Source organism: Poecilia mexicana, unplaced genomic scaffold, assembly GCF_051168715.1.
Source record: "Poecilia mexicana isolate PSO_F unplaced genomic scaffold, ASM5116871v1 scaffold_16, whole genome shotgun sequence".
Classification (NCBI taxonomy): Eukaryota; Metazoa; Chordata; class Actinopteri; order Cyprinodontiformes; family Poeciliidae; genus Poecilia; species Poecilia mexicana.
This window is the reverse complement of record NW_028263385.1, coordinates 30,030,775-30,046,276: the sequence shown is the minus strand read 5'-3', so window position 1 is coordinate 30,046,276 and position 15,502 is coordinate 30,030,775. Positions and strand designations below refer to the sequence as shown.

The window sequence follows — 15,502 nt, the reverse complement described above, 5'->3', positions numbered from 1 at the left end:
TTGTGTGTAAGGGTTGTATTAAAGGGTAATTGTTAATTTACATACCAAGTTTATTGTCAACATGTTCCTCAGGTTTATTCTTATAGCATTAAGGATATTACTGCTCTAATACGTATTTTTCTAGTGATCATAAATGATCAACAGGGTGGATTGGAGTATAAGAGAATGTTTTGTTGGCTTCACACAGGTTTTCCTGCTTTCACACCCCACAGCCAAATGGTAATGCTACAGATGCCCATTGTTTCCCAGTCCACAGGTTGCTTGCCCAATCTGCAGTCACATTATGAATGGTTTCTCCCTCTGTACAGACATTTTAAGAACAGTCAAGAACTGTAGGATCAGCTTCTTTACTGTTTTTACTATTATTCACAAAAGTAGTTTGGAAAGTGGCAGAATAATAGCTGTGCATAGTTGTGACTAAACACTTAAGAAGCAAATGGGAAAAGGAAGCATCATGTAACACAGATGATTGGTGAACCTGAAAGCAATCGCAGAAAGCCAGAGAAAGACCAAGACATCATACATTTCTGCAGAAGTACAAACCAGGCTCTAACATGTAAAGCATTTCAGCATTTTGGATGTAGAGTTGGAGCAATGTTTCACAGATGAATTGGAAAAAAATCAGCAAAATGTACTGATGGGAAGGCTGAAGCTCCAGCACAGGTTTTATTTTTTTTATCCTGGTTGTTAGCTGTGAACAATGGGGCATTTTGGAACTTTTAGTGTGAGCACTATGTACCCTTCTAAAGATTCTTCTGGAGGGTCATCAGTAGCAGAAATTATCATTTACACAATATAAAACTATTATGCATAAAATATGACCTTCTGACTCTGAGCTTAGTATGTGTAGTTTGAAATGTCTGGTTTGAAAATAGTTTTTACAAAGCTGCTTAGCTGCCACCTCTTTCTTACAAACCCTGTGTGACTACCTTGGCTCCCAATGTAAATAATTAATGGCTGCTTAGAACAGGAAGGCAAGAATAAACATTTTGGAAGCTGTTACAGATGCTTACATCTCACTTTAGAATCTGTTAAAATGGGTTTCTGCAGATCAAAGCTTGCAAAAACTGGAGATTAAAAACCAGCCTTGAAATTTTATATTAATTCATCTGTATGTCTCTATTCATTTGGAGATGCATCAGAAATCTCCAAATATGGAAGCCAGTTATATCCAGTAAGGGATTCACAGAAAGTGACAAGATGTCTGAAAACATAAATCAAAAAAATAAAATAAAAATAAAGTAGAGGAAAGTAGTTTGCACATTCACTCTAACTTTCATGTGTTTAACCCTCATCACATCCCATGAACAACATCAATAATTATGGAAGTTAAAAAACATATCAGAATACTACACGTCGCATATAGTTTTTGAGAAATAATGATCTTTTTCATGAACAAACTGCAATGTCTGGACAGTTTTAGTTTAGTTAAGCTAACTGAGCTAACGCAACTTTTGTTCAAGTGTTGGTCTAACCAATTAGAATGTCTGGTATTAAAGAATTAACTCTGAATAGTTCATTATGTGAATAACAGAGTTATCCCACTTTTTTCCTGTGTGTATAAAAACATTCTACAGTGCCATCCCATCAGATTTTCACATGAATGTGAAAACATTAACTCACAAAGTTGAAAGACACGGGTTTAATTTCACATAGGAAAGATGGGGTTTAAGTTTATTTAACAATAAACACATTTTATTCTGTTTAGGGGTAAATTGGGTCAAATAGATATGCATTCATATTTTTATTTGTAACAGTTCTGAAAAAAAAACATGTATGATCCTCCTTCAATTTCACAATCAAGCACTATTTTGCTTTTGTGTATCACACAAAATCCATAAGAAATGGATTAGTTTGTTCAGGTATGAAGACTAACAGACCAAATGATCTCTGATGTCACTAAAAGCTTAGGAGGTTTTGTGAGATGAGATGATTAACATGTGTTTTAGCTAGAATTTTTATGTAGAGACTGAGCACATTCTGACTTCAGGTCACATACACACACAATGTTCACACTGATCATTGACTAATTACACTCACTCTGGTACACAGATTGACTGTTTTTTCTTTGTCCAACTCATATTAATTATGTATTTGAAGACTGAAGATTTACACACACACAAATCAGAAAATACATAACCTTCTCAAGACCCTCTTCTTTGAGACTAATAACATCAAGGTCGAAGTCTGTTCTCAGGCCATTGGTCCTGTTGAAAGAGATTCTTCCAGTCAAGCCATCCCAGTGTGCCTGCAGACAGAAGGAGTAAGACTCAGATCATCAGAGGAGACAACAACCCAGCAACATCAAGTCTACCTCTCTGCTATTGGTTTGATGTAAGCCTTGAAAGAAACATCCAAGAAATCTTCCTTTTCTCTGTTTGCATACAGTCTTTTCTGTTTCAGGGTGTCTAAACAGACTCCAAGTCTGTAACAGTGGGAAAGCAATTACCCTATCTTTACAGATATTTAGAGCCACGATAGAATACATTATAGCATGAAAGTGACTCACAACAGAGATGACTTGGCAAATCATGACAGTTTCTACAGACAGGCAGAAATGCACTTCAGGGCCCATGTTTGAATCAGAGAGTGGGAGCAACAGATCTGGAAGTTCCTCTGTGAGCTACTCAAAACCTTTCTGACCCTACAGCAGGTGGCTCTGTGTCTGAGTGCCTCTTCATTTACAGAAGTGTTGTGGCATATCTGAGAATGTTTTACTTCAGTGGAGATCATTGTAAATTTGTATTATGTACTAAAAAAAACATTCACTGTAAGTCACACGCTTATCCCTAGTGGGGTCGCGAATGGGTGCTGATGCCTATTTCCAGTGGTCAATGGGCGAGGGGTGTGTGTGTGTTACCCTGAACATGTTGCCAGTCTATTACATGTTTTTTCTGTCTCATTTTAGATATTTACATTTTCCTTATTTGGGATCATATTAGATGGTTTTATAGTATTTACTTTATTCACATGTTTGTTCTGTTTTCATTTGTTCATTATTTGAAACTCCTAAGTTTGACAAAAACTCGTTTTAATATCAGACAAACAAGCTTGTGTAAATATAAAATGCAGTTTCTGTTGGGAACCAGGGTTTGGCTGTTTGTTGGGGATTTTCTGTTGTCTGCTGCTTCCCTCTTCATCCACTAAATGGTACCAAGAGGCTGCACCATCTTAGAGGGCGTGCCTGCTGACTGATATCAATGCACCTGTGATATATCACCTAATCATCTAGGAGTACATGAAGAGCAGGCTGCCAGCACTGCGACGCCTGAGTGTTTGCCAGTTATGGTACTCTGTGTCCCTCTGAGCTTGCGCTGTATTTTTCTGAGATTACTTCTAGTAATATATTCCTGTTGCCTTTCCCTCAGGTGATTTCATTCATCATTTGAAAAAAGTAGCTTAATAGGAGTAATGGCCATCAAGCATTTATGATAGTTTTGACAATTTTTAAGCAAGTATAAAAAACACTTTTCATTTAGTCAACATTTCTGTATTAAAGATGTTTTTATTGGTCTGGTGTAGTATTCTAATTTTTAAAGTCATGTTTGCATTAACTACAAGTAAAAACAATCATAATTAATAGAAATAAAAACTTTCAGTCTTTCACTTGTGCGTATTTAATCTACTGTATGTTATGTGTTTCACTTGGAAACACAAAATTGGAGGGTTGATGGTTTTATTCCCACTCTGTCTACCTCTGTTGTTGAGTCCTTGGGCAAGACAGTCACTGCTTTACCTGCTGGTGCATGACAGCCTTCCCTCTGTCAGATTGCCTAGGGCAGCTGCGGCTACTATCCAATAGCTTACCACCATCAGTATGTGAATGTGTGTGTGAATGCGTGTGTGAATGAGTTAATGATTAAATGTGGTGTGAAGTTTTTTGGGTTCTTCTACACTTGATAAAGCACTAGAACAGACCAAGTACCTACCATTTACCATAGATTTATGGACTGAATAGAGGAGGCAAGTATAAGCATTGACTTCAATATATTCCTTTTTCAGTAAATGAATTAGTTTGTAGAACAGTGTTTCTTTATATTATCAACCAATCAATCAGTGGAAACTACAGATTATTCTGTTTGTCTTTTGTAGCTCTTCTGAATTCCTGCATTAACTTATTCACTTAAAGTGTCTTGTATAAAAGTTGATATTACATTGCACAATTAAAAGACATTAAAATGTTAATGTAGTAGTGATAATTGCCTTTATCACTATGGTCTTAACACAAAAATAAAAACACCAGAGGAAATGTGAAAGGACTGTGAGAAGAAGTTGAGTTCTGGATGAGAGGAAACGGTGGGACTAACATGACTTGATCTCATTATGTGCTCTTCTAGATGTCATTTTGTGGGTGCATCTCAATAACATGGACCAGATGTTATAAAGCAGTAAATACTGCAGTTTAAGGTTTGCCTTTTCAGAAAAAAAAGATATCTTGTTTGGCCAGATTGAATAAAATTGAATTTCCATATAAACAAACATCAAATGTTTGTATTTCCCATTTCCCCATCTTCACTTGGTCATCCTGATTACATTCCAACTTTGTCTGCTTTTCTGAGAGAATGTGTTTTTTGTGTGATGGTGCAGAGTATACAGAGGATTGTAGTTAAATGTCGAACATGTAGACTAGGATCTACCTCTTTGATGAGGGCCATGAAGCGCGCTCCAAAGCGCCAAGGCTTGTGTCGGTTGCACTGTAATGAACTGACGGTGATCTGCTGAGACTGCTGCACAGCCACGGCCACCACATGCACGGCGTCGTACATCAGCGCGGCATCCGTCTACAAACCAAGACACGGGGGAAACAGAAGGTCATCACCATAGAGCACAGCTCTAAGTACATGAGTAAGGCAGCTGGCATGAAATCTGTGTACAGACAAGAAAATATTAGTAGCTTCATATCTAAATCAAAGACTTTACTTCAACACTCACATGGCACTGTCTTTACAGCTTTAGCATGGAGAAGGTCACAAATCTATGTTGCAATGATGGTCCTATACTAATAATTTAATTGAATGTGTTTCAGCACAGTAATGACTTTGTTAGGTTAGCACTGGTTTACAGGTTTTCACTCATTCTCAGTATTTTCTTACAAACAGCCAGATATTTTTTGCAATCATTTAGTTATTTTTAGTAATGATCCCAAAGCCTTATTTTTTGTATCAAATAGTTCCAGTACTATGCTAGTGATAGTGTTTATATTCCTCCAGACAGTCATATGAGTATATGACTGTCTGGAGGAATATAAACACTATCATCGATAGTGGCCGATTATTGGAGATATTATCGATCTCCAATAATCTGGTGCCAAGTATTGGTTGGATATAAGGACAGCACTGGAAGTTAAGTGGAAACTCATGGACACCAACTACCAATTAAAATGTTGTGAGCTCCATGTTTAAAACCTTTGTGCTACTGCGACTTACCCTGCTTGATTGAAGAGGAAAAACTGTAAATACTCTCAGCTTTATTATTAAAATTGAATACCAAAAATATGTTCTTTGTTGCTTCTCTTTGTTTTGATAACCACTGTCACACTTTAGTCCATGGGAGTCCAGCTCCCTTCCTAAGGGGTTGAATGATGCTAGTTTTAAATGCCTCTTCTCCATCATAACTGATTCAAACAGTCCAACTGTCTCCTCAGCAAGTCATATTTCCAAAGAGGTTCTGCAAATTAACCATCATTTTATTCAGCTGTGTTTAACCAGGGAAAAAAACTAAAAGATGTTGGATACCGATCATTGAGGACTGACTCTGGACCACTGATTAGATGAAGGCATAGACTTCTGCTCACAGTCACTCTCCTCAACTCTTCAGGTTCATAAAATAACCATCAGTGCGCAGTTCAATAGCATACTGTCCCTTTTAATATTGCAAAACGGCTCTTTATCCTATTTTTACTGTTTGACATTGTTTGTTCAGATATTAACTGAATAAACTTCCTTCAGTCATCTATAATTAGGCCCGAGCAGCTAAGTGCTGTGAAGGCCTATTGTTTTTCAAATGTTTATTTATTTATTTTTTATTCTTCCGCCAAATGAATCGGCTTTTTGGGGGCTTTATCATATTCAAAAACTCACCAAACTTGGTGGTCCCATAGATCCTGTTTAAAAATTATGTATTTTAAGGTCGACTCAAAAATCGCAAAAAAAATGGCTCAACGGCGCCCCCTAGAATTTTTCAAAAGACCCTTTCCTATTCACTTAGTTCATCGTAGAGACATGAAATTTGGTACACTGGTAGAGCTCACCAAGATGCTCAGAATTTACAATTAATGTCATAGTGCAAGTATGACAGGAAGTCGGCCATTTTGGATTGAAGTTGCGAATTTGAGCCCATTTTGGTCGTTTACAGCCTTCGTATTTGATCGAACTTGTCCTAGGGATTTTGATGGATCGGCTTCAAACTTGGTCAGTTGGTTCATAAGGCATGTGGGGTTCAAAGTTATCAAAACAATCCAAATTCATGCATGCTGAAGGGGTGAAACCAGGGGTCAAAGTTCACCGACTCACCAAGAAATTTTAAACTGTTACATCTCATACTCAAAAAGCCAGAGAGACACCAAACTTTCTGTGTTTGATCATCTTTGAGTGCTCTACAAGATGGTATAGTGAAATTTTGAGATCTCTTAAGTCACGCCCCCTTAGAATAGGAAGTGTCATGTTTTACTGTGAGCGGTCGCTATCTGACCCCTTTGACCTAATCAACATGAAGCTGTGTCCAGAGACAGAAGACATGTGGGTGTGTATTGGATTCCAACCCCATCTGGCTTGGATGTAGCAGGTGGGTGTGGCAGTGTGGCGAAGTGACCTGTCAGAATGTGCCCATACTTTTGGCTCTGAATTCCACAATTTTGGGTCCAGCTGCACCAAACTCACTAGGATGGATACAATATGTGCAATATTTGGTGGGCGTGGCCTAATGTCTCAACAGCGCCCCCTAGCATATTTTAAATGATCAGCCCCAAGCCATGCTTTATCTCAGAATTATGAAACTTGATACACATGTGTATCTGGTCAGGATGTACAAAAAAGTCTCTTGGAGCCATGGTCCAATCCCAACAGGAAGTCGGCCATTTTGGATCAAAGCCGCAATTTCCCCTATTTCATAGACGTCGCATCTGATCAAACTACTCATACAGGTTTTGACATACAGACTTCAAACTCACTCAGCATAGACGTGAGACTTTAAAGGTGGAAAGTTATCAAAAGAATTCTTGTACATCAAAGCATCTGGGCGTGGCTAAGCGTCAAACTTTGGCTTTGTGAAATGACACTTCTCACCAAAACATGATCAGCCCCAAGCCATGCTTTATCTCAGAATTATGAAACTTGGTACACATGTGTATCGTGTCAGGATGTACAAAAAAGTCTCTTGGAGCCATGGTCCAAACCCAAGAGGAAGTCGGCCATTTTGGATCAAAGCCGTAATTTCCCCTATTTCATAGACGTCACATCTGATCAAACTACTCATACAGCTTTTGAGATACAGACTTCAAACTCACTCAGCAGAGACGTGAGACAGTACAGGTCAGAAGTTATCAAAAGAATTCTCGTATATCAAAGCATGTGGGCTTGGCTAAGCATCAAACTTTGGCTTTGAGCCATGAAATATTAGAGGGCAATAACTTCTCCAGGACAGGTCAGACCTGAATCAGACTTTCCATGTCTCATTGTTGACAAGCCTTGATCACATTCTCATGGTCAATTGATGACATCACCTAAACCACGCCCCCTTCCAAAAGGAAGTCACCTGTTTTTCTCTGCTGGATGTCTTACTTTTACTCTGATTCACATGGATTAAATCCTGTGCCAACTGATACAAAATGACATGATGATGCCCTCTGTGAATGTTGGCTGCTGGCTGAACCATGTGGGGGTGACTAAATAGCGAGTAGCAATGCTCGCCATGTGTACAATCATCCCTAAATCAAACATGCTTCATCCGATTTGCACCAGACTTTATGTGATCAACTCTGGTGAACCTCTAAAGGGCCCAAAATCATTACATTATATCTTCACTCCACTGTGCCCAATAGTTTGATCAAACAGGTGCATCGCCTTGCTACATCACCCGATCTACACGAGATATTGCATGCTTCACAAGGGGACGGTCCTGAAAAGACAATTCAGATAATGTCAACATAAGTCACAAGATAAAATATCAGTCCAGCTTTTCATATACACATATATACTCCCAAAACTTTAAACAGAAAAACAGGCCATGCAATACAGAACATTGCATCCATCAATTACTATGCTAAGAAAATAATTATTTAAATATAAATTGTTATGTTTCCTGTTTTTTACAAATGGTCTTTTTTGAGTTACAATACAAAGATGCATTAATTTTGGTTAAAAATAAGATTAAGTCATTAATAAAATGTCAACTGTTTAGAAGTTTTTTCACTAATTCACCAGAAGGGGGCAGTATTGCTCCACCAATGACAAAGAGACTGCTGAAAAGAATGCAACTTATGTTACCAGATAAAGCATTAATCCAGCTGTTCAGATACACATACATTCTCCCAAATCATTAAACATAAAGGATTTGGGAGGCTAGGATACATGGCTTGTATCCATCCAGGCCATGTTAACATAATATGTATGAAAATATACATTGTTATATGATTTATGTTTTTTTAAATAATTGTGTTTTTTCAGTTAGAGTACAAAAATTGACTAATTTTGGTTTTAAAAAAGATGAAGTACAACATTCATCAGAAGTCACCTTTTAGAAGCTATTTCAGTAATTCTCCAACAGATGTCAGTATTGCTCCACAAATGACAAATACATGGATGGGTTAATGGAATTCTGGGATCATTAAATTGGATCACAGAGCTAAAGATGATAAATAAATTGATCAGTATGTAAAATAAGTCAGTAGGGGTCACTGTTACTGCACCAATGAGAAAGAGATTGAGGGAGAAGCTTAGTTTTCAGAGAAATAAATTGCATCAATGTCTGTAATATCAAACTGACAAAGGCCAAGTGATGACATCAACTCTGCCCCACCACAATCCAACAGAAAGTAGCCATTTTTTCTGCTGGATGTCTTGCTTTAACAGTGACTCTGGAGAACCTCTACAGAGCCCAAAAGCATTACATTATAATTTGACTCCACTGCGCACCCAGGTTAATCAAACAGCTGGGTCTCCTTGCGATATCAGCCGATCTGCACCAGATTTTTGTGCATTGTCTGGGAGCAATGTCGAAAATGACAGAGTGACTATCTTAAGGGCAGGTTGGGCTGCTCTGTGAGAGCGTGAGCGGTGGCTGAGGGGAGGCGGTGGCTGGGGGGAGGTGGTGCTGAGGGGAGGCGGTGGCTGGGGGGAGGTGGTGCTGAGGGGAGGCGGTGCTGGAACATCCGCGGTGGCCAGGCCTTCGCGGCGCTTGGCTGCGAGGGCCGCTTGTTTTCTTTCTTACCTCACAATTGTATACCAGTTTGTGTTGATCTTTCCCATTAAATCCCAATGAAATGTATTCATGTTTGTGGTTGTAATTTTTTAATGATTACAATTATATTTGCATTTGCTAATATTTAACACTTGTCAACAAATAAGCAATTTCTGCCTGGGGATCAATAAAGTATGTCCTAATCTATTCTATCTCACTGTTCTGGCGAACAATAATCATATCATCTGGATGTGTGGCTTCTAACTGGATTACTCTGGCTTTCTCCCACATTCCACAAATCTATGTGATAGGTTAATACACTCTAAAAATAAAATAGTTGAACCAACTTAAATGAATTGCTTCTATAGGTAACAAGCAATGCAATTAAGTTTATCCAAATTAATTTATTAAGTTTAACTAATTCAACATATTATAATCATCCAACTCAATTTGTTTTTATTAAGCATGTTTAAGATAACAGATTTAAGTCAGTCTTACTCAAATCAGTTAGTTTACTTCAAAAAATGGTAAATGGACTGAACTTAAATAGAGCTTTTCCAGTCATTTGACCACTCAAAGTACACCAGAGTCACATTCACACACCGATATCCACATTGACATGTGACAGGAGGAAGCTGCAATCGAACCTACAACCTTCTGATCACAAGACGACTACGCTACCCACAGAGCCACGGTCGCTTACCTGGGAAGCTTGAGTCATGGTGTCAGACGTAGGATACAAATATGGTATCGAACTTAATTATTTCAAGTAAAGTCAAAGTAAAAAGGTCATTTACAGAAAAGATTTGTAACTTTTAAGTTAGAGTGTATTTAGAGGACACTGAAAATAGAGTATTAGACTGCAAACTAAGAAGTTTGGAGCCCAAAATATTTAGTTTGGAGCTAATTAAAAGTTTGACTTGACTTTCTGTAGAATTAAGTCAAAGAGATTTTAAATCTTTATTAGAACAAAATAAATTATTTGAGTACCACTGACTTAAATTTGTCCTGTTGAACACCCTTATGAATTAAGTTATAAAAACTTAGCAAATTGAGATGGAAGGACTTAATGAATTGAGTTGGATGATCAGAATAAATTTAGTTGGTCAGACATAGGATACAAAACTGGCATTGAACTCAATTCTTTTAAGTCAAAGTGGAAAGTTCCTTTAGGTTAAAGATTTGTAAGTTTTGAGTTAAATGAACACAAAAAAGTAAGTTGTCATAGCAAAAGCAAAAAGAATTAAGTGAAATTAATGTAAATAATACATATGTAAATAATACATATGAATATGTGTAACCCATGGTGGAAAAACTGCTCTTAGTCCCGCCTTACTGCCCCATTGGTTAGAGTGACAGTCAGTCACACAATGCATGCAGCCAATTGACACACCTGATGTAATTATTTAGGCTTGCTCCAGCTTTCCCCAGTCAGGTGTGAGGGGGAGAGATGGAGACAAAGGAGCTACAGGTTGGTGTTCTCAAGCAATCAGTTATCTCTTTGTTTGTAATGCACTTTTTAACGTTACAATATAAAAATCATGTAGATCCAAAAAATCCAGTGAGTTTGGAGCCTTGAAGCTGCCATGCTCCCAACTATTATTGAAATTGGTAAGTAGTGAGCACAATGTTTTGTTGTTTTAGCATGTTGGTTGGTAGCCAATGCTAACTGTGATCATCAATTGTTGTAATCTAACTTCTTTAAGATAATGAGATAAATGTTTCTTCATTTGGTTTGATAGATTAGATATATTGCATTTATTTCTGTGTGAAACTGAAAACTCTAGTTAACTAGCCAGCTGGAAATTTACTGGTCCTGTTTATTTTAATACAGGCCAGGTGATCCCTTTTTAGGGTAAAAGATGGCGAGCTTCTGAAAACTGGCTGGAGCCAGGAGAGCCCTAAGAATCACTTCATCCTGGTCTGGTCTGTATCAATTCCCCTCCATCTCACCACTCAGGCACACACTCCATTATTCATCTTTTCATCCGAAAGAACTTGCGCTGGGACATTTTCAACTTAAATATCTGGATAATTCAACCATGGACTTTTGAATGTGTGTCGGTCAGGTTTTGGACTGACCAGCGGGGAAGTCAAGACCAGTTGTGCACAAACCAATGAAGGACGGCCGCAGTACTGTGTATATTTTTTTGTTTGTTTTTATTTTTGGTCCTATGTATGTTTGTCTTGCATTGTTCACTTTAATTTTGTCTATTACATGGTATTGAAAGCAATTCTTTTGTATTGTTTTATTGATTACTGACAGCTCCAGTAGACGAATTCTAGTCTTATTTTTTCCATCCAGTCCTTTTACACTTTAAATAGTGCTACATATGTAAATTAATGTAAATAATGAACTGCAGTCCAAATACACTTTTTAGAGTGTAGTGTATTTCAAATTGCCATTAGTTATGAATGAGTGTGTGCATTGTTGTTTGCCCTGTATATCTGTGTTGCCGTGTGATGGACTGTGACCTGAACGCCTCCCGCCAACTGAATGTTATAGATACAGAGATAGGCACCAGCTTATGGATGTTAATTAATTCATGAATGGATTGTTTAAGTTCAGATTTCTTAAATTTGAAGTGCTAGATGCACTTTGCTGTCAGAAATTCACCTAATGCAACAAACCTACAGTATACTTCTGTTGTAAAATAATTTTTTTTCCCCAGTTGGTGACCAATCAATGTAACTAATCTGTATAATGATGAATGAGGGTTCACATTCTAGTATGTTAGATAGATTTTTGTCCATGATGCTAAGTCCAAGAGTATGTTTTCGGCAACTAAGTTTGCTTAACTCACTTTTGATTATATTTCATGTTTTAGGGCACAGCTGCAACAAATTAGTGTTGGACTAACGCATTTTCTCAAAGTCAATAACAGTGTGTGAACTGTATTATTTACTGTAACAAAGAAAGAGGCTCCCCTGTGCAGCTTGATATTCAAAGACAAACACCTTCCAGCCTCTCTGTGTGTTGCCAGAATTCACTGTTTTAATCTGTGTTGATATATTTATATGTTTAAGTCTAAGACAGTTAACAGTCGGCCCAAACCGAGCTGTCAGAGAACTGCCAGTCATTCACGCTTCATGAAAGAAGCCTGTAATTTTACAGATCCTCATAAATAAATATATACATAAAACGAATTGAATTAGTGTTTATCTCGTTTGATTGAAAAGTAATCAACACAGCTCTCCACAGATGTTGGATATAAATTGTGCCTCAGGTTGTAGGAGAAAGCATTGTCCTTTCGGAAGGAAACAAGCTCAAGCCATCAATTTTTCCCAATTGAGACCTGAATCTAGGACAGTCTAAGGTCTGAGAACCAGTAAGGCTGTTTGTATGTGTGCACATGGCTTGTGTGAAAACGTTGGATTATTCAGCCTGAAATGAGGCAGAGTGTGAAAGCATGAATAGAAAGCAGTGATAATAATTAGTGCTAAAGAAGATGTTGAAGTGGAAGTATTTTCCTCTAGTGTCAAATGGAGGACAATACACTTGAATGTATGGCCTGAAACTAATATGCTGTATTCCTACAACCATAACAGTTTTAACCAGCAGCAGAACAATAGATATAGCTCATACTGGCAGACTTGAATATGGCTTTCCAACAAACCAAAAACTTTTGCTTTTTAGCAAAAGTTTTTGGTTTGTTGGAAAGCACAAAATTTGTAATAAAGATTACCAGCACAATTGTTGAATTAGTAATGCAAGCAGGGGTGCCGCCAGGAATCGTGGGCACCCTGACAAAAAATTTGTTTGGGCCCCCCTGCGCAGCTGCTGTTACAATTTTTTGAGTCTATTTGACCCATAAAAAGCATCACAATTTTAAAGGCTTGCATCCGTTTTGCTTTCTTTGATTCAATACTGATTAACACAATATTTACTACTAATGAACTTAACATCCAACAGTCCACATCCAGTATGCAAATAGGTTGCTTAAATTTTTCCTATTAGTTTTAGATACTGAAATGTCTCTCCCCATGAGCAACAGTCACAGGCAATGTACAAACTACACATAAAGCAATCCAGACTTCTCAAAAATGCTATGTAGTTACATTTTATTCAAGCTGCAGTACATAACTTTAATAAAATATGTTTTCTCCATATTTGTTAAAGCTGTCACCATGTCGTAACAGTTTGTTATGAGACAAATAATCTGTGAAAATAATCAATCTCCTCCACCTGGTCCCTGAATTACTATTACTGGTTAAAGTAATACACCGTTCTGACCATGCAACCAATCAGAAGTAATAGGACGTTCTTAGCACTCTCAATTAGCCTCATTCACTCACTACTAAATGTGCTAATGGTGGAAAAACAACTTATTACAAGAAACCGTTTATCTGCCATCATTGGTAGCTATGCTAACTAAACTGAGCATTTACAGTTTGAATCTGCACAGCTCTGAGCTATGCTAGCTGCAGCACGGCACAAATCGAGGGGGAGGAAGGATGAGCAGCACCACATGAGATTGTGATTGACAGCACAAAAACTCTTCTCCCACTGATACAAGATTGTAAAATGTATCTTATTAGCGGCCCCCTTGATAGAGGCACAAGGTATGTTTATTTTGTAAATAAGGATATTTCCTTTATTGATTGGTTGGAATTGTAAATTTGTTTTATTGTATGCAAACACTAGGGCATAGTTTTGAATTGGAGTTGATATTTTTAGTAGTTAACGTTATGTTTTGGTTGATACATTATGGTTGTAAGAGCATGTTTTCGTAGCTTACACTGTCTTTTTGTGTGTTTGTGCATACAGCTCTTACAGTGAAACTCAAGGTTTACTCTCAATAAACTTCACTGTTCATCAGTAAAGCCAAAATTCTTCATTTGAGGGGGGTGAGAGGGGAGTGTGCTACATTGATAGTTTTATAAATATGTTAAAGATATTTTTTTTTATAAAAGTTACATACTGCACCTTTAAGGGTGAATCTTACTGATTTTATTTATTTTGAATTAACTCATTTGTGGGTCAGACTGAAATCAACATGATCAACGAGCATAATGTAGCTGGTACCAATATGCCTATGGTCATAATCATCTATTGGCAGAAAGGAACATAATAATTTGAATTATGCTGTCAGTAGTAGCCTAAGCATCTGAAAATAATCATTGCATTATGCAATCCTAAGCATCCTAAAGTTTATCTAATGTAAATTTCTACTTTTTCTGATTAACCTTTTTAAAACAAACAAACATGAGTGACACCCAAAACAAACCAACCCCATACACACACCAAAGAACCTATTAAAGTTATAGCCTAACTATAACTTTAGTTATAGTTAGGCTATAACTAAAGTTATAGCCTAACTTTAGTTAGGCTATAACTAAAGTTATAGCCTAACTATAACTTTAGTTATAGTTAGGCTCAGAATCGCCTCCCATAGGCAGACAGTACAGGTATATTATACATTTTCTGAATCCTTAAAGTCTGAGGAGTACATTAGTTGTTAACTTCTGTGTCCCTGATGTCCCTGAATACCTCAGGGTTAGGGTTGTCTGGGTTAGTGTGGAAAAATGTGTATTAGTTTTGCTTTTACGAGCTCTAGTGACCTCTGTGTTGGTCAGAGAGACTCAAAACCTGACTTAAATGAAAGCCAAGAGTGTCCCCTTTAAGATGATACCAAAGACTATATTATAGACCTTTAACAAATGCCCATACCATGAGCCTAAACCAATTTCAAAAAACAGTTTGTCCACAGGAGTTCTTAACTTCATGAGCTGATAACTATCATACCAAAATATTAACTAGAGACATGTATCCTTTCAAAAAATATATATGGATAGACTTTGCCACCCTGAGATGGACCTGAGATGGATGTTGGCCTCTTGCTCATAGACTATTACTGGAGTAATTACGTCATAACATTTGAAATATTCTTACTGCTAAATGAGTGTTCAGAGTACTTAATGCGATTAATGAGATTACATGTTGTGAACATGTAATCACATCGTTGTAAAACAGTGTAGCTGAGACCACATGTGTATGTGCATTCTATTCCATATTAGGACACTCTTGCCTGGTATGTTCAATTCCTGTATTCAGGGGTGCAGTGATGACAGTTCTAGGGGCTCTGACCAACAGAGGGCCCTCCAC

The 15,502-nt window shown here is 37.5% G+C and overlaps 1 protein-coding gene across 1 annotated transcript in view; it reads right to left on the bottom strand.

The window, feature by feature from the left end:
* Nucleotides 1-15,502, bottom strand: part of LOC106906001 (glutamate receptor ionotropic, kainate 2-like) — a 184,934-nt gene that overhangs the window by 27,753 nt on the left and 141,679 nt on the right. The window contains exons 7-8 of the mRNA XM_088014033.1: nt 4,638-4,781; nt 2,141-2,248 (exon numbers count right to left, since the gene is read on the bottom strand). Coding sequence (XP_087870159.1) covers nt 2,141-2,248; nt 4,638-4,781 — 252 coding nt within the window. The remainder of the gene's footprint in view (nt 1-2,140; nt 2,249-4,637; nt 4,782-15,502) is intronic.